The 13,991-nt window shown below is 50.4% G+C and overlaps 7 protein-coding genes across 7 annotated transcripts; 4 read left to right on the plus strand and 3 right to left on the minus strand.

Moving 5' to 3' along the window:
- Positions 1-448: 448 nt before the first annotated feature.
- On the plus strand, positions 449-1,048 carry N7511_007255 (uncharacterized protein; the record flags this gene model as incomplete). Its single annotated transcript, XM_057129632.1, has 3 exons — positions 449-571; positions 643-954; positions 1,019-1,048. 3 exons carry the CDS (start codon positions 449-451, stop codon positions 1,046-1,048), a joined length of 465 nt encoding a protein of 154 aa, XP_056982700.1.
- A 626-nt stretch (positions 1,049-1,674) lies between these two features.
- Positions 1,675-5,879, plus strand: N7511_007256 (C2 domain protein; the record flags this gene model as incomplete). Its single annotated transcript, XM_057129633.1, has 4 exons — positions 1,675-3,596; positions 3,643-3,828; positions 3,878-4,346; positions 4,398-5,879. 4 exons carry the CDS (start codon positions 1,675-1,677, stop codon positions 5,877-5,879), a joined length of 4,059 nt encoding a protein of 1,352 aa, XP_056982701.1.
- A 380-nt stretch (positions 5,880-6,259) lies between these two features.
- On the minus strand, positions 6,260-6,992 carry N7511_007257 (uncharacterized protein; the record flags this gene model as incomplete). The annotated part of the gene is made up of 4 exons (XM_057129634.1): positions 6,260-6,406; positions 6,491-6,664; positions 6,851-6,864; positions 6,953-6,992. The coding sequence occupies 4 exons, from the start codon at positions 6,990-6,992 to the stop codon at positions 6,260-6,262; spliced, it is 375 nt and encodes a 124-aa protein (XP_056982702.1).
- A 359-nt stretch (positions 6,993-7,351) lies between these two features.
- N7511_007258 (uncharacterized protein) lies at positions 7,352-9,123 on the minus strand (the record flags this gene model as incomplete). Its single annotated transcript, XM_057129635.1, has 2 exons — positions 7,352-8,767; positions 8,968-9,123. 2 exons carry the CDS (start codon positions 9,121-9,123, stop codon positions 7,352-7,354), a joined length of 1,572 nt encoding a protein of 523 aa, XP_056982703.1.
- A 1,626-nt stretch (positions 9,124-10,749) lies between these two features.
- On the plus strand, positions 10,750-11,416 carry N7511_007259 (adenine phosphoribosyltransferase APT1; the record flags this gene model as incomplete). The annotated part of the gene is made up of 2 exons (XM_057129636.1): positions 10,750-11,212; positions 11,271-11,416. 2 exons carry the CDS (start codon positions 10,750-10,752, stop codon positions 11,414-11,416), a joined length of 609 nt encoding a protein of 202 aa, XP_056982704.1.
- Positions 11,417-11,650: 234 nt separating this feature from the next.
- Positions 11,651-12,373, minus strand: N7511_007260 (gamma-glutamylcyclotransferase family protein; the record flags this gene model as incomplete). Its single annotated transcript, XM_057129637.1, has 1 exon — positions 11,651-12,373. One exon carries the CDS (start codon positions 12,371-12,373, stop codon positions 11,651-11,653), a length of 723 nt encoding a protein of 240 aa, XP_056982705.1.
- Positions 12,374-12,859: 486 nt separating this feature from the next.
- On the plus strand, positions 12,860-13,852 carry N7511_007261 (sugar phosphate isomerase/epimerase family protein; the record flags this gene model as incomplete). Its single annotated transcript, XM_057129638.1, has 1 exon — positions 12,860-13,852. The coding sequence occupies one exon, from the start codon at positions 12,860-12,862 to the stop codon at positions 13,850-13,852; it is 993 nt and encodes a 330-aa protein (XP_056982706.1).
- Between the last annotated feature and the right edge of the window lie 139 nt (positions 13,853-13,991).

Genomic DNA, 13,991 nt, shown 5'->3' on the forward strand with positions numbered 1-13,991 from the left:
GGCCGGTTATGGCAGGTGACCCCAGTTATCCCAACAATGGCGCGGTCAGAGTAGAATATTTTGGCATCAGCGAGTAGGGAGGATTGAGTAGATATGCCACACGAAGTTTGGCATGCTTATCGGCACTGTAGCGTTGATGGCGACGGAAAAGGACGGGAGTTAGATGGAATACGTGGAGTGGTTTTTTCGTTAGAGCGATTAGCTGGTCGCGCCGCGCGTGGCTGCCTGGGAGCCTGAGAGTCCTGTGACTGGGTGCCTCAGGCTGCATTCCGCAAACCTCCATCCGTTCATCATCGATATTCAACCCCCTCTGCTCTATTGGCTGTCTTGCCTCCCTTGGACACTCTTTTGCTTCCGCTCTTTCAGCATCACAGTGAGTGCTTTGTCTAGATCAATCCCGTCTGTTGTCCTTCACCGTTCTTTTTCTCTGACGCTCAATTGCTCCCAGATGCTGTCTCAACGGATCCTAGCCCGGCGCCTCCCCCAGGTGGCTGCCCGCGCCATTGCTCCCCGCGCAGCTTTCTCTCAGATCCCAGCTCTCCGTGCTGCTGAAGTTGAAGACCCCCTCCAGGTATATTTATCTTATATAGCACCTATACGGTCCTCTCCGCCTGCTAGCGACGGCATCTAACTCCGACACAGAACAACAACTACCCCAACCCTCCTCGTGTGAAGCGGGCCTTCAGAGATCCCCACGGCGGCTGGTGGGACGCCCAAGAGAAGCGCAACTTCGGTGAACCTGTGCACGAGGACAACGAAATCCTCGGTGTGTTCAGTCCCGAGCAATACACTCACGTCTCCGCCGGCAAGGGCTTCTTCCATCTCGGATGCTTTGTCGTCGCTTTCCTTAGCGTGTGCGGTGTTGTCAGCATGTACTACCCCGACAAGCCCAGTGTTCCTAAGACCTACGCCGATGGTCTGGAGAAGGAACTGGGAGGGCCCAATGCTCTGCCGGTACGTGACCATACACATTACATCTGCGGAAATCTCGAGCAGACAAGCTAACACTGTTTTCTAGGCTCGCAAGTCCGGTGAGGACAAGTGGTGATTGACATCTGGTTTCTTTTTGTTGTTGTGTAAATACCAGTACGATTTTTTATATTCGGCGTCACTTGAGGGACTGGTGGTCGATTGGCCAACAGTCCCATGTTTCAACCCCGAAAAGCCCGATTGCATGTTCGGAATGAATTTGGATTTAAACTACTTTGGTCTTCGTAGACTTGCATCTGGAGAGACTGGGATCAGTAGAGGGACAAAGAGAACAGCCAACCCTGTCGCAGTATCAGCCTCCTTTGCGCAAAGGCTATTAGGAACCTGGGCATGATAGCGATACATGTGACACCCTTGCCTTAAATCGACGATCCCTTTTCCAAGGAGAACAAAGACATCCCCCTGGAACTATTCCTCCATATAGGGGCTGTAAACACTATCAGGTAGACATTGTTTTGGGCGCCTACGTCAGTTGGCTCGGGAGCTTTTTGTTTCACCTCCGCCCCTCTCTCCCCTTCAAACAATTATCCTCTCTGGCTTTGCGACAGCTTTTCACTTTGGGTTCTTTGAGAAAAGTGTCTTGAAAAGCCTCTATCGCCTGGTGTGGTCTTCCACTCCATGGTCCTGCATTCCAGTATCTTTTGATCTTGCAAACGTTGCACGAATTTAATCGACCATCACCCCATGTCGACAGCATCTACCCAATCCCGAGGAGTCAATCGACGGATTAACAGCCTCCAAAATGAGGGCCGCCATTCGCGCAACTCCTCTTTGTCGCGGCGCCGCCCTCTGAATGCCAACGTGGCATACAGCCACGCTGTTCGAGTGGCCTATCTCGCCTACCTCCTCCACCCTCGCTCCCGTCGCATCCAAAATGCCCCCGCTGCGCCGGCGCGGCCAAAGCGATCGTCGACTTCTATTCATGATTTAATGAGTGACTTTTCGCTAGTGAGAGATTCCAAGAGCACAAGGATTCCCCATGGATTCGTGTCCGAGCTGGAGAAGCGCTTAACCGGCGTGTTGATGGGAAAGGAGAAACGAAAGGAGTACCAGGATCACCTGGTAGTACGGACATTCGCTGCCTTTCTCAACACTCTGAAAGAAGATTCATTCCGAAAGCGCATGGAAAAGGATCGACGCGCTGAAGATTTGGTCCTTATCTTCTACTCGAATGCGATCAAGGAGCTGGGCAAAGGCAAGGAGCACGACGATGATAGTTGGAAACTAATGGTGGATCGTCACGTCGCTCTTTTCGTCCGACTCTTCGGTCTCATATTGAAAGATCACGACTGGTCGAAGGACCGTCCAGAGCTGGCCAATCGCCTATCGGTGCTCGAGAACAAGCTTCTTCTACAAGATCAGGATCTTATGGAAGGAAATGGACCTACGTCTGCGACAGAGGCCCCCGGTTCATTGAGTTATAATGTGAAAGACATGCCCCTGGTGCAGCATGTCACCAAGATCTTTGGGATGACAACTGCCCAAGCGCAGTCTGAGATCGATAACCACAAGTCCCTTTGGACGGAAAAGGCTGCTCTCCAGGACCTTAAGACCTATCAAGCACACCTGAATCTTCAGACTCACAAAACATTGTCCAGAGATGATTTTGAGTCAGATGACGGTTACGAATCTTGGAAGAAAAGCGAAGGCCCGGATCTTTCCCAGATGATGCTTGCAATCGTGCAGTCCAACCCAGAGTTGGCCAAGAGTACTCCTGGGTCTCTTCCTCAATTTAACCCTAATTCTAGTGATAATCCTGATTTGTCCAGAATTTCCTCTGGTCGAAGTGACAGAACATCCTATGTCATTGATCAACCCCTTGACCTTAGTGGTATTTCTTTGGATGAAACGGATGAATCTGATACTTATGCCTTCATTCCATCCGACCCCAGGGCTGTGTACAGATATGTTCTAGCCCAGACTTTGAGTCACGATCTACGAGATCGGGACCTCGAAGCTTCCCAAGCGACATCTGATGTGCCTTCAATGAAATTGTTTTCGAAGCAGTCCATGGAGATGCTTAATGAATTATGTCTCCGCTGGCGGATCCCCAACTTTTCCCGGGTCGTCTTGTTCCTTGATGTGGCTCAGGCTAAATTCGTTGACAATGAAATCGACCTCGATACCCTTGACTCGGCATTTACATTTGCAAAGGAAACACCCGCAGGACAATCAAACAAACGCAGTAGTTTCGTGGCTTCCACGGTCTTCGACCGGGCACGATGGACTGTTCACGACCTTCAAACTATACAAGCACTTCTGTCCAAGCTCCATGAGGCTTTGTTAAGAGAGCTGTACGATGTCATGATGGACTGTTTCGAGGCAAAACCACGCCCAATCGGTCCTGTGATGTACCTTCTCGAAACACACATCCGAATGGATCCGAACTACGTCGAGAATCCGGAGGATATCAATCGATTCTCTTCGTATGTGCAAGAAGGACTGGCCGAAAAAGCCACAGCGAAATATCAAAGTCTTCTTAGCCAGCTCATCCCAGTGGAATCAGAGGCTTGGGACCCTCAGCATGTCACCGAACTTGGAGATGCAATTACAAAGCTTGCAACAAAGATCCAGAAACGCTACCGCAACAATCCAGAGATCATGGGGTATGTCTCACGCCGTGTTTATTGGCACAACGCTAACCAACAACAGAGTTAATCCTCATACCACTCTATGCTCCAACGTGTTACCGATGTTTGCTGAAGATGCACATGAAATGGTCATTCGGATTCTCGAACAAGCCAAAGAGAGAGGCGAGGAGATTGCAATCGAAGATGGCTTCGATCTATATAAGGGGCTCGCTGCTGTCAGGCAGTTGTTCACACAAACCCATCCTGAGTGAGTTCTATTTTTCCTTCTTTTTAGAGCTAGAAGCTGACTGATGCAGCGCAACCTTCCCCTTCCATGTGGAGACTCTTCTTCAGGAATTCGTCTGGAGGTGGCTTCGCTTGACAGACCAAAAGGTCATGGATTGGGTTAGTCAAGCTACGAGACAAGACGCATTCACTGTTCGCGCTGAACGGACGGCCGGTATCGCCCCTGAAGATGATCGACACAGTGTGTCAGTGATTGATATCTTCCGATCTTTCAACCAAGTAGTTGAGAGCCTTGTGCAGCTGGAATGGGATGACGATCTCCAGTATGCGAAATTCATGACCCATCTCTCCAACTCGATTGGCAAGGGTGTTGCGACATATTGTGACTCCTTGGAGAAGATGTTTGCGCGAGAGCTGGATCGTCTCACACCTGAGCAAGAGGCTGCATTGAACCAAACTACACAGGAGAAGCTGATGCAATTTGCCAAGGATACATGGACAAACAAGGACAAGATCGAACCATTCCAATTCTACTCAGAAGTATGTGTTCATCCCCTTTCTCATAATCTAGTTTGTCTAACTTTCCTATAGTCCCTGGTGAAACTGAACAACATTGAGTATGCACTCGCACAGCTTGACAAGCTTGAGAACGACATCAATGTCGATGGATGCGCCGAAGTCATTGCGAGAAACACCCCTCCGCAGCTCAAAAAGGTCCGCAAGTCTACTACTTATGTCTTCACAATCAAGGTTGTGGAAGCAGAAGATTTGAAAGCCTGCGATATCGGTGGTGGCAGTGATCCCTATGTCGTCTTGACGGACGAATATCAGAAACGGATTGCCAAGACCCGCACCATCTACAATAATCTTAATCCCCGTTGGGAAGACACTGTTGATCTGACAACTCAGGGTCCTCTCAACATGATTGCCACTATTTGGGACTGGGATGCAGTGGGCGACCACGACTATGTCGGCCGCACTTCCATCAAGCTGGATCCAGTGCACTTTAGTGACTTTTTGCCGCGGGAATATTGGCTTGACCTTGATACTCAGGGTCGGCTTTTGCTCCGAGTCAGTATGGAAGGCGAGCGCGATGACATTCAATTCTACTTTGGCAAGGCGTTCCGTACCCTGAAACGTACGGAAAGGGATATGACTCGAAAGATCACAGAGAAGCTTTCTGCATACATCAGTCACTGTCTTTCTCGTCGGACACTGAAGTCTCTGCTCTCCCGAGGTATCAGCATCTCCAGTGTCTCGAGTTTCCTGAACCGCAATCGAGCACAACCAGCAGCTTCCGGTCCAACGCCAGCCGACGTCGAAAACGCCTTGGATCCCCTGTTCAACTACTTCAACGACAACTTCGCCATCATGAACAAGACACTTACGCCCGAAGCCATGAAGATGGTGATGGCCCGCTTGTGGAAGGAAGTACTTGCAACTATCGAGAGTCTACTAGTGCCACCTCTGTCCGACAAGCCATCTCACCAGAAACCCCTTACTATCCAAGAAGTCGACATCGTATCACGCTGGCTCGTGTTGCTATTGAACTTCTTCCACGCCATCGATGAAGAAACAGGCGAGGCAGGCGGTGTCCCAATCGACATTTTGAAATCGCCCAAGTATCACGAAATTCAAAGCCTGAATTTCTTCTACTTCGAACCAACCGAGAACCTCATCCGCACCTCTGAGCGCATGGCCTCGGCAACAGTCAACCGCCAACAAGCAAACCGCAATCGAGCCTCCGCGCCCGCACACCTAGGCGCTGGCGCCGGTCATGGCGGCTTAGGACTTCCCGCGGCCCGTCGTGGAAAGAGCATCATGCTCTCCCGCAACCTAGGCACCATGAAGAAAGCCAAAGAAGAGAAGCGCAGAGAAGCCCAAGCCGACCCAAACGACGACATGATCCTTCGTATTCTCCGAATGCGCCCTGAAGCCGCGGGCTACCTGCGTGATCGTAGCCGTCAGAAAGAAAGACTAGCTGCAGCTGCGGCCGCCGACGCCATTGTGAAGCAGAGTCTCATGGCCGGAGCTGGGAGTCGCATGAGTGGCATCATGCCACGCGCAAGGTGAAAGTGAATACGGAATTAGCACGCCTTGTATGTCTGCATTACTCTATACACCAGCAATGTTCCCTTTATGCCTCTTTCCTTTGTATTCTGTCCCATTACGCATGAACCTTGACCTTATGATTCCCATTAGCATCTACTCGTACCTACTCATATTACTTCGAATGGAATGGAAATGGAAATGATCACGATGAGCAAATATCAGATATCAATCAATACCAGTCAGGTAATGGCGTTCATATAAATTAGGTGACTTGATCCTGTTACTACTATATCCGTATCTACAAACTCTACGCTCAACCCATTCAGATATCAAATTTCCATTGTATCTGTATCTGTGTCTCGGTAAAAAAAGAGGATTCAATCAAGAAACAAACCCCCAATTTACTCAAGAGCAATGCACTCAATCTCAACGGGGACACCCTTGGGCAGCTGGTGAACAGCAACACAGCTACGGGCAGGCTTGTGCACGAAGAACTTCTCGTAAGTGGCGTTCATTTCAGCGAAGTTGGCCATATCAGTCAAGAAGACCTATACAAATCACGAAGCAGTCAGCAACAATATCCCAGCGACATGCATATTCCAGTATTTGGAAGAGGGGAACGGGGAACGCACGTTAACCTTGACGATCTTGGAGACGTCAGAGCCAGCAGCGGTCAGGATAGCCTTGATGTTGTCGCAGCAGACCTGGGTCTTCTGGCCAATGTTGCCCTCGACGAGGTTGGCGGAGGCGTCAGCGGGGATCTGGCCGGAGACGAAGATCTGGCCATTGGCACGGATAGCCTGGGACTATATTTTTTTTTTGTTAGGGATTGTGCTTTGGATGTGTCTTTTTTGGCGGGGGTTGAGGGTCAATTGTCCGATTTCGGTCATGGAGGGGTAGCTCGCAAGGTAGAAGATGGTGGACGTGAACATGAACATGAACAGGGAGCTGAACATGGACACCTAGGCTTTTGGGTATTAGGGAGAACGTACGTAGGGGCCGGCAGCTGTGAGAGGGTCTATGTTAGTGACTTGATTCCAAATGATTGTATTCCCGCGGGACTGTGTTTGTATCGCGATGATACCTGGACTTACGAGGGCAGGCTTCCTTAGCGGAGATGATGGACATGGACATTTTGGAGAGGAATTGAGGTCTGGACTGGATAAATGGACGAGGAGTGAGAGTTCGAGAGAGACACAAGAGACGAGAAGTAGGGCGCAGCATGAGGAAGAAGTAGGAAGACGATAAGTGCCCCGCTCGAGTTTCCCTCGGAGAGCGTCGCAGCTCCCCGATGAAGTCATCCGATCTTTATCTTTTGAGGATCTAGAATTTCTGAGAATTGTACTACGGGATATACTGTAGATATATATGGGAATCAATGATTGGATCACAATTGGGCTAATACAATACTAAAGAATATAAAGTCGTTTCGTCGTGTTCGCATTACTTGCCCTGCGCCTTCCAGGAACATACTGTACAAAGAATTCTTCGGATCACGATTTGCCCAGGTTGCCAAGCTGTTGCATAAAGCTGGCGGTCTGTTCGGCGGAATACCCAAAGAAGACGGGACCATTGAAAGTGATGTGAGAGGGAACGGAGGTGGTGGAAGGGAGATCGGGTTTGGTAGTCGGGTCTTCGCTGGCAGGAGCAGGGATAGGAGGAGCAGTTGTCTCATCTGTAGATGGGCCCTTGTCATTCTTGGGCCATTCCTTTGCCCAGTCTTTCCAGGGTCCTTCGGGCTCAGTCTTGGGGTGTTCAGCTGGCTTCTGGGCCCCGTGGCCAAAGGGACAACGCCCGGCAGGCTTGGCTGGAACATCAACACCGGTGTCAGCGACGTCGGCGGACTTCTCGGGTGAAGTATTGAATTGATCGGTCGAAATGGGTCCAGGGGCCAGGCCGGAGGTCGGCACTGAAGCAGGAGGAAGGTGTGTGACTGGTACTGAGATACCCCAAGGCCTGCTCGGAGATTCACCCACACGAACTTCGCGGAGTGGACGGTCGAAGTGACTCTGACGATTGTCATCATCATCATGATCAGGAGCTTCATTATTAGGAGCTCCAGGTGTCTCCGGGTCCACGTTCTCAGCCCATTTCTCAACACGTTGTGTAGACGCGGAGGTTGAAGACTTGCCCTCCCCGTTTTGGCAGTCGGGCAAGAACGCTTGATGTTTGACTCCTAGGCCGGCGATCATGCTAGTCAGCCCGCCATACTTAGCGTCCAGGTGTCGCATGTTCTGTGGGTTGCGTTGGTATCGGTTGACGCAGATGGCATGGCTCCGCGGGATTTCATGTTTGTGTCGTTCCACATATTCAGCGATTTCTTCTGGAGAGTGTTGGTCCAGGAATCGGATTGGGCATCGAGAGACGGGACAGGCGCCTTTAGATGAGGGAGCGGATGGAGTATGGCTAGAGCGTCGGTCCTCCAGCTCTGCTTTGATAGGATCGAGATGCTCATGCCCGCAGGTGGAGTCAATCTGGATCTTTGGAGCAGAGCTTCTCCCACTGGGGATCTCACTTCCGTTCTGCATCTTATTCGGTTTGGAAAATGGGCAATGCAGGTTTCCCTGGGTACCGTTTGTGGTGAAGTCTTTCTCCAGCGCAGGTGGTGGGGAAGGAACCCGCGCAAGGATGCAGGAATTGGATCTTTGAGATAGGCCATCTTGCGAACGGAGCAGAGACTTGCAGCCTTTGACCCCGTCCTTGATGGCCGCAGTGGTATTTTCGTCTACATTTTGGTGTGCAACGAGGGTCTTGATTACATCTCTGGAATTCAACGGTTGTTCCTCCACCCGAGGCTTGCTGTGTACGAGGCCCTGACGGTATTCTTCTTGCTGCGCAAGCAGTTTGGTATGAATGTCCAGTGCAGGAGGTCTATCTTGAGGAGGCAGTGTTTCTATAACATCGGAGTACTATTTGCGAGTTAGCGATTGTTTCAAAAAAAAACCACATGAAAACAAGCAAAGCAGTCAAAGTCTCATCAGATAATACATGTTAATCCGTCACCGCCACATAAGTGACTACTGATCTAGAGCTAATCAAAATTTCTCATCACTTGAGACTGAAAGCAAAGGCAAGGGGAATAGAAACTGAGAGAAAAGGGTGTATTTACCTCCTTGAAGACCTTATCCATGTGCTGGAACATCTCATTTTGTCTGTGAGTAAGTCGATAAACGGTTAGTAGTAAAGCATCAAAGGCCTTGCCCACGGCCTGAAGCTGATCATGTTGTGGATCTGGCTGCATCTCGGCAAGAGCAGCAGGTGACATGCTGAAGGTATTACAATCAGAAAAAATTCATCTGAGGAAGTGGCTTGCAAGATGCAGCGCCGACTTCAAAGTCATGAGAGATGGAAAAAAAGGAAAGCGGCTCCTTTATACGAATGGGCTGACGCCGGAAAAACGTGAAGCGAGGTGGCCTGTGCGCTGGGTCATGTGATGGGCTAGTCTGGTTTGGGCCATGTACCCAGGGTACCTACATAAGAGGTATTTGGTACATGAGCCTGCATTGAAGCTGCATTTACGTTGATTCTATGTAGAAAACATAGCATACTGACTGTTTCTTGCTTGAGGGGCTATTGTGTTATGAAGTATCAGTCAGCTAGGGTATCAGTCCTCGATTACTGTATCATTCAAAATGCTACCGTCATAACCTATTATGAGAGAGATATATATATCTACAGTACTCGTTTGATGTGATTTAACTCTATATATGAATATTTTAAGAATGTCTGATAAGAAATAGATATAAACGATCCAATCATTGCGTACTAAATCAGAGTCATGCTCAATGCAGAAATAGGGTAAAGGGAAGAGAGGTAGTTTCAACATGGGAAAAGGAATGACGGCGGACTAACTAGTTACTGCAGACTATTTTGCCAAAAAATCTTTCTGGCTTATGTAGCCACAAGTTGAAGCCCTTTCAACAGCCCGGCCGGGCTAGCTCAATCGGTAGAGCGTAAGACTCTTAATCTTAAGGCTGCGGGTTCGACCCCCGCGTTCGGCTATTCCTGAAACACCGTCCTCGAGTGAGCGTTTCTTTTTTTTTTGTTTTTCTTTTCTTCATTTCCATAACCTCACGTTTATTATTTCGAGTATAGAATCGAGTACTTTTTTTTTTTGTTTGGTAACCTCAGACCCCAACGCAGCCTGTCAATATATAACGTAGAGCGTGGCTTATCGGATATACAATACGTACGCTGCACAACAGAGACATGGCTGCATGTGCATATTTCCCTAGTACAAGCCACTGTGATGAGTTTCCGATCACGTACCGACACCAATCACGCGATTGGCTAGACCTGTTTGGTAAAGGCTGCAGCGCGTCCGAAACGGTCTCAATGGTCTGATCCAACATGTGCGAAGATTCGTCTGATCTAGACAAGCCACTTGACTGGGATTCCTGAGTCATTTCACCTGGCTGGGTGCCACCAAGAAGCCAGATGTCTAGACCTGGAACCCCCCAGGAGGAAAGGATTATCAGGTTACCACACACCCTGATTCGCTTGGCCCTGACCTTTCGAGGGGACTGAGCACTAGTTCCGAGGCGTGCATGAGGGCCATCGCAGATCCGCCGTGATAAGAATACCCCGTATGCGATATCACAGGCGAGGCGAGGGGCTGTCTCGATATCGATACGCTGTATAGATATAGAGAGGTAAGAATATAACACTGTCACAATATAAGAATATAACACGATACAAATAAGCATAGAATAAGAATAGAATCCGCGTTGCACACAGTTCTAGACCGAAGATCAGAGGGGCAACCCTCTGCTTATCAAATGTCGTCTCTATTTTTCCCCTCCATACCTTTTTTTTTTTTTTCTCATTTTTTTCCCTTTTTATCCCTCCTTTCCCCCCCCCTCAATCACGTCCCCCTCCTTTCTCTTTCATCATGTCCTCTACTCTCCCCAATGCCTCCCAAGTCGGACTCCCCGCCTCCGATGCCGCCAGCACCGCCGAACTCGCCAGTCTTAAGGTAAGACTGCGCGGTGCTCTGCGCCAGTTCCCGGACTTCCCCTCCCCCGGAATTCTGTTTGAGGATATCCTGCCTATCTTCGCCGACCCTTCTCTTCACGAGGCCTTGATCCGCTCTCTGGAGCTTCACATCCGCGCCAACTATGACCAGAAGCCCGATGTCATCGTTGGTCTGGAGGCCCGCGGTTTCCTCATGGGCCCCAGTCTGGCTCTGCGCCTCGGTGCCAGCTTCGTCCCCGTGCGCAAGCAGGGCAAGCTCCCCGGTCCTTGCGAGACCCAGGGATACGAGAAGGAGTATGGCCAGGATTTCTTCCAGATGCAGGCCGACTCCATCAAGCCCGGCCAGAAGGTCCTTGTCATCGATGACATTATCGCTACCGGTATGTGAAGATGGAATGCGCGCTCTTCCTGTCATACCGCATACTAATGGATTCACAGGTGGTTCCGCCTACGCCGGTGGTGAGCTGATCAAGAAGATGGGAGGTGATCTCCTGGGCTTCATTTTCCTCCTCGAACTCGAGTTCCTCCACGGCCGTGACAAGCTCCCCGCCCCCGTGTACACTCTCCTCTCTGGCCAGGCTTAAAGTTATACGCCCGCAAAACGCCCCCAAAATCTTTATTTGACGACCGCCATTGCCGATAATAATACCCCTCCAAAAGCCCGACCGCACCCGATCTTGCGGTGAAGCGTCACCCGGGCCAACCAGCCACAGGTCTTCGAGTCCGATCAGGCGATGCTCGGTGCCTTCCGACGTTGGAGTGCCGGATATCGGACACCATATAGAATAGCGTGAATGCAATTTGTACAGACCTTGTGTCTAGTCTCTATCCTTTGGAATGAACCTCCTCATAACCGCATCCACCCACTGCAGTGGAATTCCCAACCCCGTCGACTCCCGAATAGCTCTATTCATCCTAGCAATGTATTCAACCTTAGGCCCCGCAAGCCTCACGCACTGCTCATCCACATAAACCAAAACCGGCACCTTTTCTTCATATCCACGCCCGTCCCCCTCTAACCACTTCACCACCGCAGCCTCCACATACCACTTATTATAGGACCCGTCTCCCTGTTCCCGAGGCCGAACATCCACCCCAACCCACTCCCCCTGGGACTCGTCCGACTCCACATCCACCCCCTCATAGGTATCCAGAATCCCCTCATCCCCCGGATCCATGGAATAAAGAACCCCATACACCAAATCCTCCGGTCCCGAAATAGGAACCTGAGCCGCAATATCGGAATCCTGACTCGGGACACGCAGTCCCGCCGGGGGGAGGACATTGGCGTATCCAGCCTCGCAGATGAACCAGCGCCAGTGCGGGAGGGTTGCTATTGCCAGTGGTTTGGAGGATGATTCTGGGTCTACCGTGCAGCGGGATTTCATCTGTGTTGGAGAGAGGTTGGAGCCGTAGGCGAAGTAGAGATGTTTGGGGGGTTGATGTTTTGTTTCATCGAGGGGGGAGCGGGATTGGGATTGGGATTTGGTTGATGTGTGGGCTTCTGTTGGCAGTTCTGTTGCGGATGGTTTGAAGGGCATTTTGAAGGATTTGATGGTGTTTTGGTTTTGGTTGTTACGGCTGGTTTGACTGTATCCGAGGAAGTAACAGTAAAAGAGGAGAAAAGAGGGGATGAATGCATGTAAAGGTAAGTTAAAGGTAACTCAAGCTAGTCAAGTAATAAGTGAATGACTCAACAATCATCACATAGAAAGTCAACTTAAGCTACGTTACAAGGTATAGACTATAATGAACGTTATGGCATGGATATAAAGTTAACTCCACACAACTTCTACTTCACACTTAACAACCGAACCTTGGAGCCACCGGACTTATATCACCGAGCAGCACGGTCACTAATCACCGAGACTCCAAGCCAATGAACCGAGTCTATCACATACAAATCACCACTCGGGAATCACCCGGAAACCAACTTCCGCTATAGTTAGATATATCAACTTCAACTCAATTCGACACTTCCTCCATACACCTCCAGCAACTTCCTCAATACATCTCCAGCATTCACAATGGTAAACAAGCTAGCAATCGCCAGTGTCTCCTTGAGTCTCTATCCAGGCCATCTATTAGACGAGAAGATCCGCACCGCAGCCCAGCATGGCTACTCCGGCCTCGAGATCGTCTACTCAGACCTAGAAACATACAGCAAATCCCAAAACATCCCAATCCACACCGCAGCCCAGAGAATCCACCAAATCTGCAACGAAAACAACATCCAAGCCCTCTCCTTAGCCCCATTCGAGAACTTCGAAGGCGCAAACTCCCCCCTGGAAACAAGACTCCAACGAGCCAAACACTGGCTCGAAATCGCCCGACTCCTCAAAGCACCATACCTCCAAGTCCCATCAATCTTCACAACCGACTGCAGCCGCGACGCAGCCGTCCTCATCCACGAACTACAAGCCCTCTCAGACCTAGCCAGCGCCACCGAGCCAAAAGTCTCAATCGCCTACGAGGCCCTATCCTGGGGAACGAACCACTCAACCTGGGAAGCAGCGCTGGCACTCGTGAACAGCGTGCAACGACCGAATTTCGGGCTGTGCATGGACACATTCCACGAAGCAACCAAGATATGGGGCGATTCGGCCTCACCATCCGGGATGCAGATGAACGCCGATGAACGGCTGCGCGATTCGCTGCGTCGGTTTGTCCGGGATTGTCCGCGGGACAAGTTATTCTATGTGCAGCTGTCGGACGGCGAGCGGTTCGATCCGCCGTATTCGGCGGAGCACCCGTGGGCGTTGTCGGGCGAGGCGAAGGAATTTACGTGGTCGAAGCATGCGCGGCCGTTTCCGTTGGAGAAGGAGTTGGGGGGGTATTTGCCTGTCGTGGAGATTGCGCGGGCTTGGATTGTTGAGATGGGATTTGAGGGGTGGGTTTCTATGGAGGTTTTTGATCGGAGGTTGAGGGATGGGAGTGTTAGTGTTGGGAGTGCTGCGCAACGGGGGATTGAGTCTTGGAGGAAGGTTCAGGCTGCTATGGAGGGGAAACCTAGGCTTTGAATTGGATTGGATTTAATGGTGGGATATTGGGGGGATGTATCTCCGAGGAGGTTGGCTATGTTGAATCTACTGTATAGACCTAGGTACACGCCGACAGATACAAAACATGATTGTGAGTCTTCGTTTCGAGGGTATATGT

The sequence above is a fragment of the Penicillium nucicola genome, assembly GCF_028828085.1.
Source record: "Penicillium nucicola strain IBT 29836 chromosome Unknown utg000007l, whole genome shotgun sequence".
Lineage (NCBI taxonomy): Eukaryota > Fungi > Ascomycota > Eurotiomycetes > Eurotiales > Aspergillaceae > Penicillium > Penicillium nucicola.